Consider the following 24,811-nt stretch of genomic DNA (forward strand, 5'->3'; position numbering starts at 1 on the left):
AGGAAAATCTGGGCACAGTAGTAGTTATTTATTATTCTGCCCTCAGCTAGTGTTTTGAAAATGTGTTGCTCCTCTTAAATAATTCTTGTGGTTAGTATTGCCATTACATTTAGAAAATTGCTGCTAATTATCTGAACGTTGAAGCTCTGCATTAAACACATAATTCCAAAATTATTGAGTCTTCCTAGAATATCTCTGAGACAAACAGAAACTATTTCAATGTAGGAAGAGATTTTAAACTCAAAATTTATCTACCATCACTGAGCTGAAGGATGCGGCAAGATGCTCACTATGGGATTCTGAATTTTTCAGCAAATTGATATAGCAGAAATGAAGAAATAACATCAAAAAACAGGCAAGAAAACTGCAAGAATCTACAAAGTAATGTTTCCAAAAGGCAGGGGCAAATTAGGGACAAGTATGCAACAGGATGATTTTTAATTTAGGAATATGGTACTGATGAGCTTGCTCAAGCTCCAGTGACTTAAATGAGAATTCATGACGGTCAGCAATGAAAAGAATTCATTAAAAATCCAAAATTTTCATTATTATATTATGGTAGGAACCAGGAAAACTGTTTAATATGTCTCTGTCTTCAATAAAAAACACTTAAAGAGGAAACATGAAGCTGATCAAATGACATATTGGAGAAATTATTTTATCCAGGCAACATATACATATGCTACCTACGCACATCAGCATGCATGAAAATCTGGCTCCATTTTTAAGAACAACTTACAAAAATCACACAAAAAATTGAATTTTCACAATGCTTTATAGTAAGAAGGAAAACAGCAAGATGAAACAGTGATATTTCAACTTTCAAGCCTTTTATTAGAGTCTGTGTGTATTAGTCTCAGTAGGTTTTCATAATAAGAGTTAATGACAAAACCCATCCAGCCAACCCTTTAATTTCCTCCTTTGTGTAAAGTTTAAAGATGATTTTCATTCTCTGAAATATCTTTTCCCTAATTTTCATTTCCTAAATTATCATCACTACAACAAAGGACTACACATTTCAGCAAAAAAAAACAACAAAAAAAACCAAACCCATGTATTCTAATGAAAAAAGCTAGATAAATAAGTGCACCACAGATAAAATTACTTTTTAAAAATGCACCTGGAAATTTTGAATCTCAGTGAATACCTTCAGAGCATCAAAAGGCATCAACACCTCACCCTGCCACGGGTGCCAGGAATACAATATTTCTAGATGTAAAATTCTGAAATAGTAAGACTCTTTTTTAATTGCTCAGAGTGCTGAGTTGAGAAAAGACAGTTTAAAAGATGCTTTGATAAAAAGTGATTGGTAATTCACCTGGAGACAGCAGTTAGTTTCAAGCAGGTATACATTGCAAAGAATGACAATTAAATTGCTCATTAAAAAAGGATAAAGTTACACTTTAAAGACACTTATTTTAGAAATCTATAATGGGAAGGCAAGAATAATTTGTTGTTTTTCCTTGAATTAGTCTGTGTATCTCACTTTCTTATAACTTTGATTTATCCTGTTACAACTATTAAATCTAATAGATATCATTATAGCCAGCTTTCATTTATAGCCAAGCAAACTTTTCTGACATTTGCATCCCTTTACATTCCCATGGTAGTATTTCCATCAAATATACTTTTATGTGCTTAGGCTCCTAAAAAATATATCTTCACTTCATATGTTATCCTTACCAATTAGAAGAGAGAAATAAAACAACACACTCAAAAAGAGGATTAATTAGGTATTTTGTCCTACTTCATCCTCTCCTCATTTCCTACCCTCCCAGCCCTTCTTCCTCCTCAAGTGCATATATTTCTTCTTAATTTCCTGTCATAATCCACCTTTGTTTGATTTTGGGTTTTAGGTAGCTTAAGGGATATAATTTTGATTGCTTGGATTAATTTTTTTTTTCTCTCAGTTCTGTAGCTAAGGCTAAGTAATAGTAAGCATCAAAGCCACTTTGTAAGACCATTAGCATTTCAAGCAACTTAGTTCTGTTTTGTCTCAAACCCTGTTACACCTTTGTTTTAATCACATTTTGCAGATCTCTTTGGAATGTTCCTGTCTCAGAGTTGAACTGCAATTTTGTGGAGAAGCAAAGCTTTCAAGCTTGAGAAATAATCACAGTTACAAAATTTCTAAGATTCTGGACAACTGCTACAACCCTCCATAGTGCCAAACAGGGCCAGTGTGCTAAATGCTGTACATGGATAGATTCCATGGATTAAAAAAAAAGTAACCCCCTTACTTCAATGCACTACCTACACAAATGCAGAGCATATAGAGTAATAGATGTAACAGAACAGTTTATGAATCAAGATCATTAAAAAGTATTTTGCAGAAATGAGGAAACCTCAAATCTGTCATGTTTTTCCTCCTATAGGAAATACTTTGAATACCATACTGAAAGATGGGAGGCAAAAGTCACTTTCTAAATTTCAGCACTTTTAATACATCTTTAACTCACCTTCTTCTTCTTCTTCTTCTTTTTTTTTTTTTTCAATTCATTTTTTCTCTTTCTCAGTTAGGATATGGACTGAGAGAAGGAATACAAGTGTCTGAGTAGGAGGTGCATACCCCTAATAACTCTAGAACCAGGGGTGACATCCATGACAGGAGGAAGGACGGCAGGGCACAGCCCCCTGAGTGTCTGGGAAGGTCTGTGCTTACAACCAGCCACAGTGAAACCGGGGCTTGGGTAAAACTCACACCTCAGTTTGCAAAGCAGACCAGACACTACCAGGGAGAGCTTGTCCAGGATGCCTTTGGGAGAAAAAGGATGGTGGAGGACCTTTTCTTTCACATGTCATGGATCAAAGCACAGTTTGAGTGACACAGTGGGCAGGCAGGACACAGGCTGGGCTGGCAGGACAACTTCTCTGCTCTGACACTTTGACAGATGCTTGCTAAGGTCAGAAGCATTCTATTCATAGTGTCACAGTGTTACCTGATCAGTTCCACAAAGTGGGAATTATGGGATCAACCTGTGTGAAAGTTCTCTCAGCTCTTCAAAATGTGAAGACTTGTGCATGAAGAATTAAAGAATTATCACTATAGCAGCCTTGTAAAATAAAAGCCCCAAGGCAAACCCAATTCAGCTGAGCAAAGTGTCTGGAACTTTCCAGAGATTCTGTTTGTTTTAGTCAAGTTTTCAATTTGGCAATTCACCTATAATAACATTTTGATTATCTGTGTAATACTGAGTGGAAGAAGTAGGAAAACATATATTTACAGAAATTCTGGTGAAAGAAAAAGAAAATAAAATTTGATAAAATAAAGGAAAAAGCAGTACCTATCTGTGATGTAAGCAAAATGTATTTAGGAAAAGTAAGGTTCTTTTGTACAGGACAATATCATTAAAAGATTAGTAATAATTTTAAGACTGACAATAATAATTTTTAATTCTTGTACACTGTCATTAAAATCTATAATGTTTTAATAAATATTTAATCTGTCACTTCTTCAAAGTTACAAATCTGCAGGACAGGGATTGACATGACTATTCCTTATTAATCATCAAAGTGCATCATATGCTTTTTCAGATGTATGAGAGAGTGATTAATGTCAATCAGGTGTCATTCCTACTTTGATGCAGTGGGATGTTCTCTGGAATATAACTGTATTTCTTTCTTTGTGACATCTACTATGCAGCCTATTTGTATTATATTGGAATATTTTCAATTTAATTGTAGTTTTTGGGCTCGTAGAAATATAGAACAGATCCTCTGGGATATTAGATTAACTGGACAGCCTCAGGGGACCCAAAACACTGAGACTGAAAAAAAATAGGAAGTTCTTTATATAGTCAAAACTCAATTAAGTATTTTAAGCTTCACTGCATTGATCCTGGATAAATGAGGCATCTTTAAGAGAAATGTTTAAGTCCTCTCTCTATAACATCTAATGGATACAACTATTTATCTCAGAGAATGCCAAGGGACCAGATATTTGATTTAATTTTTTAATCTACAGTTATGAACTATATTCCCTAAAAACTGAGGGCTCTTATAACTGACAGATAGTCCTGTAATAAAACACTTCTCTATCCAATGGCCACCACCAAGTATGTTGAAGGAAAAATGAAGTTATAAATATGTAAATATACATAATATGGTAGGGATGTGCAAGACAAAATTTGCAGACAGATTCATGAGATCTTGGTATTTGCATTGCCAGCAGAGATACTAAAATTTTAAGTAAGTATATGGCAACATTTACTGAAATATTCCAAACTCAAATATTTATCCAACATTCCTGACAGTACTCAGTACTGCTCACTGAAAGGTATTATGGAGGCTTACAAGTCTACAGGAAGCAGTAGGGAAAGTAACAGCCACCTTTGCTCTTAGACATGTTTGCTCTACAATGAGACAAATCATACTTAAAATTCCCTTTGACATGGGGAGTAAAACAAAGAGAGACTAAAGTGATTGCAGCAGTGGTTGCTCTGTGGGAATCTATGACTTTAAGTAATAGGAATTTGTCCCACCCAGACTGGGACAAATTGCATTTTAAAATCAAGTCCTGTGACCTTAACATATTTCTTAGGAAAAAAATCTCCCTGCTGTAGAAAGTACAGAGCTCTCTTTCTAAGAAGTCTTTCCTGTGGTAACAGCCATAATTTTCCAGAAAAAGGCAAAATGATTGATCTAAAAAGAGACATGGGAACACATGTCAGCCACGCTCCAATATATATAAGAGAATTTGTTATATCTTTCAAAACAAATACAAATAAAACTAAGGTAGAACAGGAAATTCTGTGGCACTTCTTTCTGTTTCACTATTTTTTTTCCAATCAAAATCCCTTAAAGATCCTTCAATTTTTTTTCCCAGCGCAGCAACTATTACATTACCCACTTCTGGTTTATAGTTTCAGTAGCTGTGATAATCTCAATTCTCTGGCTCCACTTTTTCCTTAGATCTTGCAGACAGTGCAGAAGTTTTGTCTGTGTTTTCTAAATGGATTTATTCCCTGAAGCAAATAAGCACAGAGCTAATTATCAGAAGAGTATAAACCTTTTACTGTGAACTGAGGAAATATTGCAACATTTAAAAAGGCAAATCAAGAAAAATATAGCCACTAAGTGACAAAGCAACCCAAGAAAAAGAGAACTCCAAGGGATTTGTGGAAAAATGCCCTTCCCTACGACTTCTACAGCAGAAATTCAATCTCATCATGTCAGCTTGGAAAGGCATATTTCAAGATGATGTCTAAGAAGTTTCTATAGCACTGGCATCTTCTGTATAAAATCTGTAGCAGTTAAATTGGTATATTCAGAAAAATTAATGATATGCTTTAGGATATTTTTTTATCATTTACCATGACATTCCTACTTTGATCCTGCCACATCTTAATCTGTACCTTTTTTTCTCATATGACCACATATTTTGTGGATATTATTTATAAAATAATTCAGGTTTTCAACTACATGCAGTGAAAATTCTCTTTTCAAACTCTAACATTGCTCTTGTCTAGACAAGTGGTCTTTTTAAAAGGATCTTACTGCACTTGTTTTTTGTCAAAAAATCACAGATCTAACCTGAATAAACACCTCATTTCTCTGTGCCACAAATCTTGGTACAATTTGGAAGGAGAGGACTGCAATTTTTATAGAGATTAAATTCCAGAGAAACTGACTTTAACAAACTACACTTTTAACTATGGAAAAGTCTAAGATTAATTAATGTGCAGCTAGCGAGTGAGGGGAAGATTTTCATCAGTTCCTAATTCCTTTCCATAGCCCACATACTCCTAAAGCAGCTAGACTGGGAAAAGAAAAAAAAGCAGAACTCTCACTCTTTTAGTAACTCTTGAAGAACAGAGCTGGTGTATAAAGTGTTAAAGAGATGAAAATCAACTTAAATAATTTTTGACTGCTAGTAAACTCTGTGATAACATACTAATTCTAAGCTCCCATTGAACACGATTCTGAACTGAACACACTGTCAAAATGCTCAGAATAATGTTGTGCACTGCAGAATCCTTCATGTCTAATGATATTTCCATGTCATAAATAACAAAGTCTTCTAGTGTTCGCTGATCAATGAAATGAATTAGATGCCTCATGTATCAAAATTTAAATAGTACCTCTTCTGGATCACATTGGAAATTCTGATTTAAAGAAGTTTTTCTTCCATGCAGATCAAACTAAATTAAACTGGAAAACAGTAATATACTAGAGCTGTGCTATTCAGTGGAAAGCATGAAAGGCAGCAGTGAGGTTCTGAGGGGAAGACCAAATAACATCTAAATATAGGCTGAAGGTTTTAAAGGCATGAATGGCAGAGTAGCTTTATCATCCTGTCACTTAAAAGAAGAAGGACTTTATTCAGATGCCTAAATGAGATGGTATAAATATACAGAAAACAAGTGTAAGCAAACTATTTAAAACCTGAAAGATGGTTCACATTTGTGCCTTGATTTATTGATTCAGCCAAATATAGATTGACTGCCTGGTCCACTGTAATTCAAACAAAACACAGTTTCCAATAAACTGAGAAGTTAAGGACATAAAACATACAATTGCAATAGCCTAATTTTCCACTGTGGTTTCATATGACCTTTCCACAACCTCTGTCTCTTCTCACATTTCAGTGAAAGAGAAACTGACATTCATAAAATTGGATAACAATAATAATTATTATTATTATTATATAATTTCAAATTATAATAATAATATAAATGATAATAAATTATATTATAATATTATAAATTATAATTAAAATAATAATTTAAATTATTAATAATAAAGCAGCACCCATGGTATAGAACCTTATGTTAGCATCATAATAAGAAAGGTGTGGTGACATATAATGGTTTCGAGAAAAGAGATGATTTTGAAAAGGAAATAAAAATAAGGCTACTTGCACTTTTTTATTCATCACCTTTCAATTGTGTTCTTAATCTAAGTTAGAATTAAAATAAGTTTAAAATATGTAATTGTATTTATATTCAATGACTGCTATCCAACAAACAAGAATGCCTTCCATTATACAATTTTTTTTTCTCTCTTGTATGAATTTGAAAATTAAGAAAAAAGGTTTGGCTCGTAGTTTTCATTTAGTATGAAAATCTGAGAAGCATCCACATCATACTTTGTTAGATACAGTCTCAAAGGCTTAGTGCTTTTTGTTTGTTTGGTAGATTGTGGGGGTTTTGTGGTATACTCACTCTCTTTAGAAAACAAGACCCCAATTCTGCTAAGAAAATGCTCACATTTTGATGACACCCACTTATTCCTGGTTCACATTACAACCCAGCATTGCAGCTAAATGTTAAACAATTCTCCTTATTTTTTAATTCCATAAGATGTGTACTTTCAATAAAGATTTATTTATTAAAAACAAACACACAAACAAAAATCCCACCAACATTCCCCATCATCTAAAAACTGGAGCCAAAGAAAAACTAGTATCACAGATAGATTAAGGCCCTCTACAAATCTGGTATATAGGAGCAAAGAAATGCAATTTTTAGTATTCATCTTCTACTTGTAGTGCTCCTGCTGAAGGCAAAATCAAATATACCCTGCAGACCACACAGTTACACCCACATATTCCAGACTTAATGCAAATAGTCTCTAACTCCTGATTTTAGTAATGTTACTGTGTCATCTCTCACGACTACATTAATTTAAATAGAAAATCACGTTAACATGGTTTCTTCAGTCTTAAAATCAGTTTAAAATTCCTTATTTGAGCTCCCTGATATTTTTTAATTGCAGATATGGCCTGAATCTTGCAGAAACAAATTACAAAAGAATGAGGACACGGGGAAGTGCTGAGAGAAGCTGGAAACCTGAGGAGTATGACTGAAAAAACCCATTGGAAGAATTTGAGTCTACAAAGAGGAGAAACTGCTGTGAATGGACTATGGGATTTCCACAAGTGGGCAGGAAATTAATCTCTGAGCTGCAATGACCCTTTCACCAGCAAGCACCATGAAGTTACTGAGTTGTGGAGGGTTTTGTTTGCACAGTAAGATGGTGGGAAGAAACTGGTGTCTCTCAAAGCTCCGCCTGCATTGACACTGCTATTCTGTGCTGCAAATAATACCTGCTCTCTACAACGTCCTTGCATGTTAGTGTGTGCAATGATAAGACAATTCTACTTAATGCTATTATATAAACCTACAAACAAATACACTTTGAGATTATTGCAATTGTAAATATGTGTACTTAAAAATTCCTGGTCTGACTCTCACAGGAAATTACCAGAATCAGATCCTCCCATAATTGTGAAATAAATTATGGCAAATACAGAAAACAACTGGTTTGGGGTGATTTTGAGTTGGTATTTGTTTGGGTTTTTTTTTTTTTTTTTGTTTTTATGGGTTTGGTTTTTTGTTTTGGGTTTTTTAGTTTGTTGTTGTTGTTGTTGTTTTTCTTTTTGTTGTGGTTTTTTTTTGGTTGGTTGGTTGTTTTGTTTTGTTTTTTTCTTCCTGAAGGTAATGAGAATTCAAAGCTGAAGGTCAGGAAAAGAAAAAATCTACAAGGATAAAAATTAGACTCTTGTGGTAAGTACCCTTATTGATTAATCAAAGTAATTTTAAGCACTCTGCAACTTGGTACTGCAAGCCTGCCAAAGATCAAGGACTATCTTGATCTTCATAACACTAAAACTTATCTGTGAATTAAAATATAAAAGTTTCATTAAAGGAATACAAAACCTGTAACAGATTAATGTTCTGCATCATGAGTGTTAGTGCTACATCTGGTCTTGATGAAGTTTCACAATATAACATCTGCTCAGTTCAGGATTTATTTGAAAAAAAAGAAAGATGCTTTTCTCAGTGGAAGACCAAAGAGGCTTTGGGATGTAAAAAGCAATGAGAAAGGAAAAAGAAAATAAAAAGAAAGATCTTCCACCTTTGCTGAGGTCAAATGGAACTCTTAGAAATGTTCAGGTTTTTTCTTAGAACATTTCTAAGAAATTTGGAGAGTTTTTTCTAAGTGGGGTTGTTGATCAGGAAAATTAGATACTGTCTTGGAATTTTACATCTGATCCATATTTTATGCTTTGTAAAAGGTATCAGCAGGCACAAGGTTACATCTTGCATTATTTATTATCTCAAAAAAAAAAGGTTAATTAAATTTATGAGTTCTTTAGAAGAGAAGGTGTGGAAAATGCTCAAAGCCCAAGGCTATACCTCAGAAGCTATTGTTCAGACAAAGTCCTATGCCTGTTTCACAGTTATTATAAAAAGATTTGATTTTGATGTCTGTTGCTGCAGTAAAAATCATTAAACAGCAGCTCTATGATCCTTCAAAGAACTCTGCCCCGAGACCCATTTAAATCACAACTTTCACTGCTGAATGTGTGCCCTGAAAAGTGCTAGAAAAATGCAAAATATGTCTGCCCGGCAAAGATCCCAGAGTCACTTCAAAGTCTCATATGCTAAAAGCAGCAATGTGATTGCACTCTGAGATTATGAGATGACAAATCAATAAAGTAAATCGCTCCCAGAGATCTCTGACTTGAGGAGTGGGTCCAGTGAAACAACACCAGGGAGCTGTGCAGTCTGGAGGAGACTGAAAGTGCATTTGTTATTTATGCCACATTATGCTACTTGGTGCCAGGCTGGGGTAGAAATCAGGAGGGTGGCACTAGCTCTGGGATACTCGGCTTGTGACTCCAGGTAGAATGTGTCAGGCTATTGCTGAGTTGCTCCAATGACTCTGTGTGCATCACTCTGCCTAAATGTGTCAGACTGCCTGGTTTTATAACCAGGCACTGCCCTGCGTGGCAGGGACATGCCCTAGTCACACTAACCCTATACTCTTCATCTCCCTCACCTCCTGAGTGAGGAAAAAGCCAAGTTCTCAAAGAATTTTAAGAAAAAAATCCTAAAAATTCACATACGAACAATTTCACTTACATGTGTTTCTAGAAAAACAATGATTGTTTATCCTCTGATAAGCCTCTCACCTACACAAGAAAGATGCCAAAATACAAGGGTGACTCTTTAACTCTTTTTTTAAATACTTTCTTCCTTCAAAAAATGTTCAAATATATTATTCTCTCTCATCAACTCCTTGGAATGAATGCTTACATCTGGTTGCAGTATAGGAATTCAATGAATTATATTCTTCCAGTAACTGACAATAAGATTGAAATAACTTCCTAATGTACTCATCTCGGAAAATAAAACACACTGAATGGTATCTGTGTTTACCTGCAGTTGTGCATAATTGTTTGTACCTTCTATGCAAACTCTTTTTGAAAAATTATGCTTTCAATGAAAACGGATTTATTTCTATTTAATCAGTCTCTCATTCTCAATTTGCTTGGAAATATGCTTATGTCATTGGGTCAAAATCAGGCCTAAAACAACACTGTTTGAAACAATGTCTAGAAAGATAAAAAGTGCTGTTTGAGATTCAGAAAATACAAACAAAAAAAGTTCTTGCCCTGGGAAGTAAAAATACCATAAAAGTTACTCTTTTCAAGTAATACTGTATTTCACTGTATCTCCACTGATTTCCTTCAGAACTAATATTCTGTTATTCTCTCTCATTAGTCAGATGACATTTCATTGACTCAACGACAAGTTTTAACAACAGTTCACAGGTCAGTAATGGGAGTAAATAGTTTAAAACTGTCCTTTTCAGAGTTGTAGATACTAATTAAATAAGGGCCATTACCACTATGCAGCTATATGGAACTAAATACTAGGAAAATTTACTCTTTGCTATTAGCTTTAAAGAATTTTGCTAATACTTTAATTTTGTCTACAAAATAAATCTTATATCTACGTTTATTAAATCTACAGATAGTCTACATTTTTTGGAGCATGATTTCAGTAAACTCTTAAGTAAAGCATTCAAGCAAATCTTTGAAAACTTAATTTTTCCCTCTAGTTTCATGGAGGTCAAGTAATCTGCTTTGAGGCTACCAGAACCCAATGCAGTCTCTAACTTCTACATTAATGTGAGGGATCGATTGCTTTTCATGCAGTCAGTGAGAAGAATCAATGTAGAAATACACATTCTATTTTATGCTGTGAGGAAGAATAAGCAGTTTCCTTAAGCCTTATTCTTGAGTGACTTCCCATAGAAGTAGGGTCAATTATATTGATTTGTGAAAATGTGATTTTAAGCTACTTGATCCAACCAATACAAATGTCCAGAATATACCAGCTGGCATCTGCAGAACCTCTGCTGCAGATTTTCACATCCACAGCCTGGGATGGTAAAATTTAGCTCCATTAAAACTAACCAGGGAATTAGAAAATCCACTGTGACTCATCACTACCTATGCTGTGGCACCTGCTAAGCCACACATTTCTCCAGGACCAAACCTCTCTACATTGGGCTGGTTAAAAGCAATAGCAGTGCCAGGGGAACAACTGTGAGGGCTCCCAGCTTTTGCTGAGGAGCAGCAGCCAGGTAAAGGGTCTGTGCTGCAGAACCAGGTAAGGGGTCTGTGCTGCAGCAGCCAGGGTAAGGGTCTGTGCTGCAGCAGCCAGGTATAATTATTATATATTATTATTTTTCACCTGTGCTGCAGCAGCCCTGAGCAGCTGGATGCAGGAGGCTGGATGCTGGCTCCAGCTGCCTGCTGCCCTGGCCAGGTTAGGCTGCAGCTGCCACAGAATAAATAAGCCCTGGCTTTACTTGCCATGCCCTGGTCAGGACTTGTCTTCCTGAATGTCCTTGTGCCTTTGCTCATTTTTAACTGGATGGAATTAATTAAATGCCTGGGTAAGGTCCACTGGAACTTCCTAATGAGATCCTGTGTGTATTGGCCTTGTTATTGTCAGCAGAGGGAGTTACTAATGACAGGTTTCACCTTCCTTATTCATCTGCATATTTGTTTTTGGAGGCTTGTTTCAAGTCTTTGAGAGAATCTTCCCCTAACTGAACTAGATCCTAAATTATCTTCTTAAATTAAAATGCCTATATGCAAAAGCAATTGACATCAATACCACAAAAGTTATTTTCAACAAATGGTTTTGTCCTTTGTTGCTGATTTCCTTCTGCTTCTTTTTTTTGATTGCAGGGACAGTTTAAGTGGCTGTAGAAAGCTTGTTTTAGATCAACAGAATAATGAAATATATTATCCCTTTCACCTAATAATTCTTGCTTGGCTCTCTATAAACATGTTTAAAAATACACAGTTTCTTCTGACTCTTAAAATAAACTGAATGCTGATGAGGTGCCCCACCATCAACACCAAAACAGGCACAGTGAACATGCTGCACCTGAACTTTGAAATGTCTCCTGCAATGGATGGTATTCTCTTATAACTCTCACAGTCAAGACTAGAATGTCTCAAAATCTCACTGGAAAAAGTTTTGATTAGTTATATCTAGATCTCTTTGGGGAATATTCTGTTTGCTTCTGCACTGCTATCAAAAACCTTGTAATTTGAATTCAGATGGGTAGTGAGCTGATATTTCAGCTGCACTGAATAGCTGCACTGTCAATATCTTTTGTTTATGTAAATGTTGAAGGGGTCAATTTGAAGAATACTATACATTTGCAGCTAGTTCAACAGCCCATCACTTTGACTGGATTATTATTATTCCATATACAGGTAGTTTTCTTCAAAGAATATGTAGTACAATTTCAAGAGAAAAAAATCAAAACAAAGAGAAAAAAATCAAAACAACAGTAACTTCAGAGAAATTCCTTTAGGAAAATGTATTGATTTTCTCTAGCTGCAAACTTTAACAAAAGAGGTTCATGCTGGACTATAGTACCCTTTTATGATCTTTTAGTTTTATTTCTGGCTGTTGTTTATCTCATAATCTGTTATACCACTTCAGTGGTATGATAGATAATATTCTTTGACTTCCTGAAAGTGGACAAGCAATGCATATATTAAGAAATGACACTGATGCATACCATGAACTATGATTTTTCTAAAAATGGCTTTTTACCTTTTCTTACCATTCTTGTTTCTCTGTGATAATTCTGGAAGAAGAGAATTTTTTTATGTTGTTCATCACTTTTTCATTGCTTATACAGTCTTCACTCTCAGTTAAACTTTGAATGGATGGAATGACTTCAGCCAGAGACAGTTTGTTAAGTTTTTAGACTTGAGATGGTAATTACCTTTCCAGATCATCTTAACATTTTTTATTTTCAACTAATCACTACCTAATTATCTGATTTCATTGACATTAACTTTACTTTAAATCAAGGGATACTTAATCTGGATGGAAATATCAAGGTATTGCAGTTTGAACCAGCAGGAGAAGCTTCAGTATGACTTCCCATGACTATGTGTTGTTTAATTAGATTATATTCCTTCAGACACTGCTAAATAGAAACTCCAATTAAAATATGGACTTATGGGACCTTATAACAGCATAACAGGTGAAGTTAAGTTGATCTGCAAAAAATCCCAGGTACAATGATGGAATAATTTTGCCTCCTTTACGAATTTGAACCTTTCTGGGAAAAAGAGCTTTATAAAACATCTCAATAAATATGCAGTTACTTGATGAGTGGTCTGTTCCTATTTGTAGGTGTTTGGACTAATTAATGAAAGAAATCTCCTGATGCCTGTCAAAGGCAATGAACCCATTGTCACTGAACCTATTGTTTTTTTATATTTCAGGCAGTCATATCCTAGGTTGTATCTCTAGGTACCAAATCTGTTGAAGTCTTTTATCTTTCAGGCTTTTACATTATTTTTATATTATCCAGAATAATCCAGAGAAATAATTTTTAGTATTTTGTTTTCAAGGAAAAATAATAATTTATCGTTTAAAGTTAAGTCAGCCAACATATTCATTTGAAATAAAACAGAAATTTTAATGAAGTTCACCAAGACATTATTAGAAATATTGTAGGAAATAAATTGCACCATGATTTATACTTCAATAACCAGAAAAGAAGCACAGATACAAGTAAGCACAAACACGTATTTGGTCACTGTGTCTGAAAAATGTTGATTATTAATTTCTACATAAGAATTAATTTCTAGTCTGAACCATATTATGATTTTAAAAAGTTTTTTACAAGCAGTTAATCTTTTTTAATGAACAGCAAAGGAACAGCCAATTTTTTACAAATGTCTAGGTTTTCACTTGCAAATTAATAACCAGACATTATTTTGAAATAATTTTTTGTTGTCTCACATTTAGTGAAGAAAAAATATTTCTAAATAAAATTGATTATACTCTGTACCCATTTATATAAAAATATTTAATGCAGTCATATTTTTGCATTTTATTCTCACTTTGTACATGTTGGTAATTTTTTTTTGTGTGTCATCCCATAAGAACAATAGAGCTGTATACTGATAAATACCAAAAAGGATGTCAGCAAAATATGAAAATAGCCTCACATGGAAAAAATCAGAGGGAAAGGTACTATATGTGAAGAGGGGAAAATAAAAAGAGGATTTGAAAAGATTTTCTTTGGCTTTTCAGATGGCTTTTCTTGGAAGAGAAATGCTAAAAGCATTAAGAGACTGGAGTAATAAAAACCAGCACAAAACCAGGAGGTGCGTGGGAGCTCTCCAGTCTGTCAGCTAAACAGCAGAATGTCACAGTGCTGAGGCACTCTGCAGGAGCATGAAAACCCTTACAGGTATAATATATTCAAAAGAAAAGGGGTTTTTTGTTACCTTAATCAGAACCTGAAGGTGTCCCATGGCTTGTGTTGACTTGAAGTACCAGAAGCTCATCACACATCTCCCACTTGATTCTTTCCATACGGAACTCTTCACATGGGCTTTTTCATTTATTAGGCTTATTGCAGTGGCCTCAAGATATAGGAAATGTCCTGAAATTAAATGATGTATTACTGAAAAAATGTTTTACATTTTCAAATTAGATCCAAAACTCAGCAAATTAAATGCAGAGACATATGAAGAACACTTCCCTCATAAGTCTCATAGTAGTGAACCTCACCACAGGAGAAAAAATGACCAGTTCCCATTCCTTGTGCACTTATAATAGGAATAAAAGGAATAAACTGGTGGTAGCAGCTTAAGATTTGGGTGGACTTGTGTAGAAGACTGGGAGCTCTTCCATGTTTTCTGGCTACTTGGAATACATGTCCCTGCTGAACTGCAGTAGGTGCAATTCTGACAATACATCACACAATAGCCACATCATGATAAATTTCAGGAAAAAGTCTCCTGAAAGCTAATCTTCAAAATAGCAAGTCATGCTATATAAAAAGTTGTGAAAGAGGAAAAAAATTATGCATGTATAAATCACTATGTATCCCTAATGGTTCATATTTCTTTTGGTCATTTTTACTCTGTTTGAATATTAATGAACATATAAATTATTTAGTCAGATGAAATTGCAAAATTAGATGCCTAGAGTTAGTATTTTTCAACACTGATATGGTCCTTGAGTCTTCCATCTTTATTTTTAATCAGAAGCATAAAAAATTCTCCCAAGTTTTCAAATTCATTTTTTTTCCTTTGTACAAATAGGAAATGTGTATTTGACATAAACATAAATGTATTATAAATAACACAAAATTTGTAATTGCACATCTACTAATGTTTGTATATGAATTAGGCAAAAAAAAAAATTAATTCACTAGATAATGCAGAAACAAATGGGTTCATTCTAATTTTGACACTTCCCTGCCTCAGATATGACCATAGATGTTTGCCATGGTGTTATGGGATCCTAAAATCTGAGGTCAAGCATATATTCAACAAGTGTAGTGGTGTATTTGTGATAATACTTTAAATATATGTATTACTGGCAAGGCAAACAACTTTTTTTCCTATGTATTTTGAAGTTTATTGGGTTTTGTCCTTCAGCAGTTTGTGTAAGCATTCAGTGACTGCTATCATGTCTTTGTGTAACTTTGCTGTGAATATTTAAATTTAAGGTCAGTTCTGAGCTCAGCTTTGGTAACATCTTTGTCTGAGCTATAGGACCTTCAAAAGCAAAGTGTGACGGCACAGAGCTTGTAGCAAGAACAAGAGCACATAACTGAGTGGCCAAAACAAACCAGGACATGCACTGACAAAGGAGATTTGTTTCTTTAAATTTACTCATTTAACATTATCTAAAATTAAAGTATGAATAGTCAGTATGGGAAACTGTAGAGGTTCCTGAAAACGACCTCAAGCTCCGGAGGAGTGGGACCCAGTGGATCTCAGAGCTGAGCTAACTCACCTTTACAAATTGCAGCCAGACCAAATGCCTCTCTCCAGACAGATATCAAATTATCTTGCCCGATTCATATAAAAAACAACTAAGATTCAATTTTCCTACATTAAGATTATTGTACAATGGAAATTAATATTTTTATATTTTAATAAATCTTGTTCATTAAAAATGACACCGTGATTAGAGATTTTAGAACTCCCCTGCTGCCTGTGGAGATATGAGACATTTCATGAAGACAATTATCCCTTACTTGTGAACTAACAACATACCAGTTCTATTTCCAAGCGTGTGGTCCCCGGGAGGTCTGAGACTTCGAGGCGAGCTGACCCCTAGCACCCAGTGAAAATTGTCAGCCAGGGAATTTTGCCAGCCACATCGGCCATTCTCAAAGGTGCAGGAAGTTCCACATTCACTCTCGTCTGTATTATCCCCACAGTTGTCTTCAAAATCACAGCTTTGTTCTGCTCTGTAACACTTGCCATTCTGGCACTGCCTATGGCCATGTGAGCAGGAGCCTGAAAAGAGAAGAATGAGGGTGTCCTGGTGAATCACAGTGCCATGCATCCCAACAAGGTTACTGGAAGGTTACATTTCAGAGAGCTTAATATTTAGGAGGAGGAGGGTGGTCCAGAGCAGTTTTATTAAAAGCCTTTGGATCCCCTGAAGTACCAATCCATTATCAGTTTATTTCTTTTGTATTTTGTCAAGTGATTGCCTAAATAAATGACTGTTTCCCTTGTAAAGCCTCAGAGGGCAAGATCCAGCCAGGCATTCCATCACTAACAAAGCTTTCTAGTCTGACTTAATTGCTGGCATTCTCCTTTCATGTGGTGTTGGATTGAATCATTTTATCTTAGCTGCAAAGTTGAGCCTACTTAGGAGCCCTAATTTGGAAGAAAAAACTTTTCTGTTTTAACTACAGAGGTTTGCCTTTTAATGGATTTTTTTTATGAGTTCAGTAGGTTGATGGTGTCCTTTCTATGCAGTCTTCCTGCCATTATTGAGGGATAATTCTACTATTGTACAGCCTAAGGATTGTAGGACTCAGACACAGGATCTATTTCCAAGTTTCATGTTTTCATTTCAGATCAGTTACTGCAGGACTCTGAATAACTTCAGTACATTCTGTAATCAAGAGGTGAAACACAACATTCTGAAACTGACCCCTTCCCATTTACTTTGTACATTCTGCTGTGCCAGAAATAAATGAATAATTTTACTTAAAAATAGGAGTATGAATATATGAACTCAACAGACAAAATTAGAATATGTACATGTCTAAAAGTTGCAGAAGTAGGGAGAATCTGAGTTAATTGATACTGAAAATCACATGGTGCTAAAAACTTGTTTCCATTACCACTGTATTAATTTAAAGGAGCTAAATGACATTCACATAAGGCTGGATTTTATCAAGAGGTCTGAAAAACAGATTTATTAGTAGAAAGAGGATAAGAAATGGGGTATTCAGTTGTCATGTTGGCAACCTCCATTTCATAGTATTTGTTTCAGCCAGACTCTAAATTACAAATACTCCAAACTGAAAAAAACCTTGTTAGAACCCTTGTTTTTGTTAAAGTGAAAACAAGTCACTTTATTTCTAGATATCAGCTAAAGAGAACAAGCATTAACCTCTCCTCTTCAAGTTAAAATCCTCCTAATGCAATTCTTATTAAAATAAATTTAAAATACAAATACATATTGGAATATGATAGAAGTGTCCAGCAAGATTTCCACGGAAAATATTAAATAATAATTCTCGATTTCTTAGCAACATAAAAATATGTATCAGGTTTGCAATAATATCAGGCAAGGATCTCCAAATCTGGAGACAATAAAAATGGGTGATCTCTGACCAGAAGAAAAAGGCTTGTTTGAAATTCAAAGCTAAAAGTTTACAAAAGCATCAGTGAGAATTTTATTAGTACACGATCTCTGAAAATGGTTGTGGTCAAAAGAATGGTGCAATAGCATCGATGAATCAGTCAGTGACCATCAGAAACTCCTATCAATCTTCTTCAGAATTTCAGTCATCTCTGTTGTATCCCAATGAGTGACAGAGATTTATTATAAAATTGCTGCCTAATTTAAGTGACATATGTTTTTAGGAGCTAGTTATTATAATACTACCTTTCTTTTTAGTGATTGCAGTAGAAATTTAGCAAAAAAATTATTTTGTCAACAAACTAGGAATTTAAATTTCAGGAGGCAATTTATGCCTTAAAATATTTTCCCTTGAAGTTCAATGACCAATAATTTCAATAACTATTGAATTTTGAGGTCCCTTTGTAGCATTGTTTTCAATTTCAGGTTTAAAAAAAAGCAGAGTTGAAAAGTGGAAGTCTTTGTTTCCTGAGAAAAGACAAAAAAATCCATCTTGAATCCTGGCATGAATGAATCTTTCCAAGCATGTGTAATGAATGATATTACACTGCCTGAGTCTGTAACGTGACTTGCTTCTGGATGTACTTCCATAGTATAACTTCTCTTTAAATGTCATTTCTAAGGCTTGAAAACTGTAGGGAAAAAAAACAAACTTCACCAAACAAACAAACAACCTTCCCTCCTCCCAGAAAAAAAACCCCAAAAACTCTGAACTACAGGAAAAAGCATTTTTTAGAGCTCTCTTTTTTCTTCCCTACTTTTTCTTAGTATTAGTTGTTGAAACACTCTGTTCTACAGATTCCTGTGGGTATGAGAGAGGTATTTAATTGAGAGGAATTGCTCCTTAACAAAGTTCAGTAAATCTTTCCTCCAATCAGTGTTTCTTGAAGATTATTTGTGGGCAGACTTGTTGTCCTATGTGGTAGCTGCATAGACACAACTAGGCTGCAGTAGAGCCTTAGGGGCTGTTAGACCCCTTTCAGATAATTATCTTTTATCTTATCGTTATATGTATCCTTCAGATAAATAATCCTTGAATTGAGGAGGATTTATACAACAGAGGAAAACAGCTGCACCAGTAAATAATCCCCTTGTTCATATACCCTCAGCAAAATCAACAGGTAAAACATTTCTATTTTTAAACATGTTTTAGGAGAAGGACTAATCTCCTTATTAAGAGTGTTTTTCTTGAATGTATTTTGAAAAAATAGAAATTTACCTGCGAATATCAAGAGACAAAACAAATTTTTCTTGAGGACAACCTGTCTTATTATTGAAAACTGAGGCAAAGAGGGTGTCAAATACTCAGCCTTTTTCCTCATTTTTTCTCATATTCCCCCCTGCATCCAATAAGGAATGGAGGTTTTCCTTGCCACTCCTTTTGCTATTAATGTATTTATAAAAATATTTTTATTATCCTTTCCAGAAGTGGCCAGATTATGTTCTAATTAGGATTATTATAAAGTTGTTAAATTTAATAAGTTGTTAACCTTCGTAAACTTATTATATTTAATAGCATCAGCATCGATGTTTTCCAAACCAAATCAAATGAATGAGATAGTTTACAATTACTGGAATAATCCATCAATAGGTGTGAAAATCTAGAGCTGCTTCAAAATATTTTCAGAATATTTTATTTACATTCACATGGCTGGAAGCATGCCTTCTTTTAAATCAAACCTAGAGCCCCTGTAGAACCATAGTCTGGTACAGAGGCCAGAGTAATTAATCAGCAGACTAAGAGGGTGACATCCCAGGGATAGGGGCTCTCTGGATAATTTAGATCTCTGAGTTTTTCCCTGTAAAAATTACTCCATTATCCTTCTTGGTCTGAGTTGACATTACTGTATGATTGAAATCTATGTGTCCTTAAAAAAATAATTTGTTAACAAGAACATCTTTCCTCAGGTATCTCACTACTGTAGCCCAAGGACACACAGAAAAAGTGCTTTCATCACTGTTGATGATGCATAGTAATCCTGACTTGTCAATGCAGGAATGTGAAAAATGCATCTCATTTCAAAAGCAAAACTTTAGAAATTAAAATAATTTTGAAAGACTTTCAGATGTTGGGGTGTCAGGGAAAAAAAAAGATTTAAAAAGCATTAGAGTATATCAGCTTGGTTTTTTATTATTTTTTTTTTTTAGGAAAAAGGCTTTATTTTCTTGAATTGAGTGCAAACATTTGGTTTTGTAAACCTTGCAAGTACTTTGACATATTGATTTGCATTCTGAACAACTGAAAGTTAGAAAAACAACAGCTTGAGTTCATTTGCACAAGGGACTTTTAGAAGAAACTGTTAACTGTCAAAGTTACTGCCACAACAAACAGCAGACAAAAGCTCCAATGACCAAAAGTTTCTCAATCAATTTCTTATCTTGACCATTCCCACACACAAGCACAAGAGAATTCTTTTGCAGTAATCAGATCTGGTAATATTCAACCTCAGAACCAAAAAACCCAAAAACATAAACAGCAAGATAGGATATTGCTGTTCAATACAATAGTCCATGACAGAGCACTGAAGAAACTTCTTTGTTTTGTTTGTTGATACTTTGTTATTAGAAAATTATTGATTTTTATCAGTCACTCAATACTCTTTAAGACGCATTCAATCTGTGACACATTCAGTGGGTCATAACCTGGTGCTTTGCTTTATTTAAGATTACCAGAAATTCTAACCTGAAGGCAAGAGGGGCTACTCAGTGCCTCTTCATACTGGGTTTATGCATATACTATAAGCAGGGCAATGCTAAAAACAAATATAAAGATCAAAAGATTCCGTTTCAATTGCTTAGATGCATGTGAATGTGCATTCACAAGAAATGAAAAGAACAGGTTTTGATTAGAGAAGGAGGCAGAAGGTATTTTAAACTCTCCCACTCTTACAGTGCTGGTGTACCAATATCTTCAGTAACAGAAATAGTGCATACTTTCCATGTTGCTATAAAACATGCTAGTAGGGCAACTTAAAAGGAAATATTTCGTTACTGTCTTCAAGTGTTAAATCCCCATACTGGATAAGAAGACCTAGGCCTGGATTCATGAAAGATACATTGCAATAGCATCGACTGGTTTGCTCCTTGCTAGCAAACTGAAACAAGATATATAGTACATGTTAATATTGTTATTCCAGTTCTAATCAAGTGGTCTATGTCTCCAGCATGAAGAAAAGGACAAGCAAAGAAAACTGTTGTAACACGACACACACTTAACAAGAACCGTGATACATCAGTTCTTTTATACAGTCTTCCCTTTCCAAAGCCATGTTGAAATTTATAACCTATCTTCTTGAGGGTGGACTTAGAAACACCAAGAGAAAAGGAATTTACATCTAGTTTTAAGCAAAGCTTTTCCAAAAACAATAACATTCATCATATAATATTCATCATATTCATAGCATCTACTACAGTGAGAAAGACTAAATACCAACTAAAGCGAGAAGTTTAACTCACATTCATGAGTTTACTCTTAGCAAAAATCCAAAATAAAATTATATTGAACAAAATTTTGGGTTGCCATGTTCTGGCTCAAATAAATGAAATCTAAATCTATTTACTGCCTGAATTCCTTAGTAAAGACACAGAAAAATGAATGTTCCTTAGGTATCAGATCCATAATCTTAAAAATATGTCAAAAATTTGCTGCATGCCCTTTAGAAGTACAACTTGAAGCTCATGTGAAATGCAATACAACTATAGACCGATATCTTGCCTGAAGCAGATCAATGTAACACTGCTTTTATGAGAGCCTGGACTGGTGCTTAACTGGCGACATCTCTACCTTAGAGCCCAAAATCATTTAGTTGTGACCTCTGGTTTAACGGTCCAACTGCTATCTGATTGTTTGGAGGGTGGAAGAAGGTACGGCATCTGCATTTCCTGGTGCCGAGAGCAGGCTCTGGCCAGTGCTTTCACTGGCTGCATTTCTGATGGGAGAAAAGTCTGGAGATTGAATCTAAAGTATGGCTTGAAGAAAAGCAAGTAAAGCAGACATCCATAAATCAGAACAGTTTGAGCATGAGAAATGGGTTGCACAAACTCTGGACAGCTGAGGTATGTTAGAAGGGAATTTCTACAAGGATATCAATGAAAAGTTGGTTAAACAGTGAACTAGAAGCATTTTATGATGTTATAACTGAATCTGAAGTGGGGGAGATCTTCACTGGCTGCACTGGAATACGTGATTGTCGCATATTCTCCACCATACCTCAAGCTGTTGACCAAAGCATATAGCGGGAGGTGAAGCTGCAGTGCAGTGATAAATCACCTTTGTACAACTTGCCAGAGCTGCTCAGTAAATGTGACAGGTGGAAAGCACTTCCCTCAAATCCTACCCAAAGCCTGACCAACCAGCTCTAATTTAGAGTCAAGCCCTGACTCTGAGACCAGAGGACACTGTCCTGGCCAGATTTAACCTTGGTGAGAGAGAGGATAGTGGGCATGGAGTCCCAGAACCTGAGAAACACTGGTTCCAGAACTGAAAGTATGAACAAAACAATGTTGAGAACCCTTTCTCTGGCAAAAAAAGGCATGTAAAACACATAGAATAAGCAGTAAAAAGTCTTTCTATTATATGTCCACAAGACCTCAGACGTTCTCCAGAAAACGATGTTTTCATCAACATGTTAGACACTATCAGGTAGTTCAGTCACATCCTTAATTTGGCATATAACTGTTCAATATTCAAAGGGAAGAATAACAAAAAATACAACTATTATCAGCTGGGGTTCTCTACTATTTATGAATGTCAACCTCTTCCCTTGAATCAGTAGTAATATTCAACAATACAAATGTAAACTACAAAGGAAATTGTTCTGGAGAATTCTCACTTGTGTACAGATGGGATTAAAGTGAGAAACAACTGAAAGAAGCATAATCTGCTCAGAGTTTCTGTAGAAAATTACAACAATTAAACACTGCTATATTAAAACTTTTCAGACATATGTGAGTAAGGGTCAGGTGTAGGAGAAACGAAAACTGCCCAAAACTGATTAAATTGAATGTCATGACCCCTATGAATCCTCATCTGTCATTACTCAGGAATAAATTTCAGGATTACTGTATTTACCACCTTCATCTGAAGAGTATGTGATGATTAAAATATTTCATTGATGTCTTGAACAGCCTTCTGCACACATTTAAGCCTCCATTGAAGAGGTCAACAGGAAAATGAAAAATGCCTTATGCTTGACGGAGGAGAAAGATTTCAACAAACTCCTTAATCACACAGTATTTGTAGAAATGTAGCTTCAATTATGTTCAGCTTTTCCCTTCCTCTGAGTTACATGTTTGTTCTCAGACACTGAAAGAAAAAAGACTAAAGTTTTACCTATAAAGTCAGCAAAAATACTTTGAGGTGAGGTTCTGAAAGAAACAAGAATTAATCTTGGCACTGTTATGCTGAAATACTGTTACACTGTCTCCTAGTGCCATTAAGGAATTCTGTTCCTTATCTTTTTTTCCAGCCAGGATGAACAATTAAGACAAAATTATTTTTTTTATTCTTCTCATTTAATGTTAATTCAATCCATTACAGTAATTTATTCCTGAAAGCATAAATAACTTTATTAACTGCACCATCATTCAGCACATGTTCACGTTTACCAGCACACTTTGAGGTAAGCAAGTAGTAGCACATGTGCTTAGCAAGTGACTGAACATGGAAAGAACAGAACAGCTCATGGTTAGAAGAACAACCCTGATGAAATTGCTTGATGGCACTCCACAGTATTTCCACAGAGCTTACCATATAAGTTCTGCCATTCAGCTTTCCTCTGCTTGGAAAGGAAGCTAAGGGAAATACAGAGAAAAGTACCAAACAGTCCTGAAACCCAGAAAACAACACTACCTAAACCCCTCATATTTACCTAGCCCAAACCTTCATCTCTAAGTCCAATTGAAGCTGAGTAATTTCTTACAAAATCTTCTTTTGAAGCTTTGATAAATTCCTTGATCTATTACTTGTCATCAGAGTGGATCTCGTGAGCAAAGTGGATATTCTTGACAGGAGAACTGCCAAAGCCTCAACTCTGGACCTGAGGAGAGCTGACCTCAGACTTCTCAGGGAATTACTTATTAAGGTTTCCTGGGAAACTGTTTTTGAAAGTGCTGCGATCCATCAGTGCTTGTCACTTTTTAAACATCATCTCCTAATAATGGCACAGAAGCAGGCAATTCCCAAATGTCAGAACTCAAGCAGGTGAAGTAGAAAGCTGTCTTGGTTGGACAGGAATCTTCCCTTGGAAAAAGGGCAAAAAGAAGGTGTATGGCCAGCAGCAGCAAGGGCAGGTGACATGGGAAAAGTACAGAGATGCTGCTGTCCACTGTAGGGAAAAAAATGTTGTGGCAAAGGCTCAGCTGAGCAGAGCTGTGGATGGACAATAAAAAGAGTTTCTTCAAATATATTAACGGCAATTGACCCACTACAGGACAAGGATGGTCTCCTCACAGGAGAGGAACAAGGCAGAGGTGTTTAACACATTCATTGCCTCTTGTCTTCAACATGGATGCTGGACCAAGGGACTGATCTGATTTTAAGCAAAAAATTATTGTGGTCCTTCCACAGGCAAGAATGCTTAATAAATTTTGACAGTTAACAGTTTTTATATGTCTTATTCGTGTGTTAACTTACTTATTTGTGTATTAACTTTTCTTATCCTAACACTAAACAGCATCCAGGCACATCTTGGGATAGTTAGGTACCTTGTGAAAGCTAAAATAGCATTTTACTTGGAAGTCATATTCTGTTGAAAAATTTGAGAACAAAACAATCAGAGAATGAAAATGAAGCTGTGCAGTGAGTTGCCTGAAATCTTTCATGATGTAAATCATGAAGTGTA

At 35.2% G+C, this 24,811-nt stretch overlaps 1 protein-coding gene across 1 annotated transcript in view; it reads right to left on the minus strand.

Moving 5' to 3' along the window:
* MALRD1 (MAM and LDL receptor class A domain containing 1) overlaps positions 1–24,811 on the minus strand; it is a 229,868-nt gene that overhangs the window by 99,303 nt on the left and 105,754 nt on the right. Inside the window, exons 26-27 of the mRNA XM_030944073.1 lie at positions 16,358–16,603; positions 14,573–14,730 (exon numbers count right to left, since the gene is read on the minus strand). Coding sequence (XP_030799933.1) covers positions 14,573–14,730; positions 16,358–16,603 — 404 coding nt within the window. The remainder of the gene's footprint in view (positions 1–14,572; positions 14,731–16,357; positions 16,604–24,811) is intronic.

The sequence above is a fragment of the Camarhynchus parvulus genome, chromosome 2, assembly GCF_901933205.1.
Source record: "Camarhynchus parvulus chromosome 2, STF_HiC, whole genome shotgun sequence".
In the NCBI taxonomy this organism is placed as follows: domain Eukaryota; kingdom Metazoa; phylum Chordata; class Aves; order Passeriformes; family Thraupidae; genus Camarhynchus; species Camarhynchus parvulus.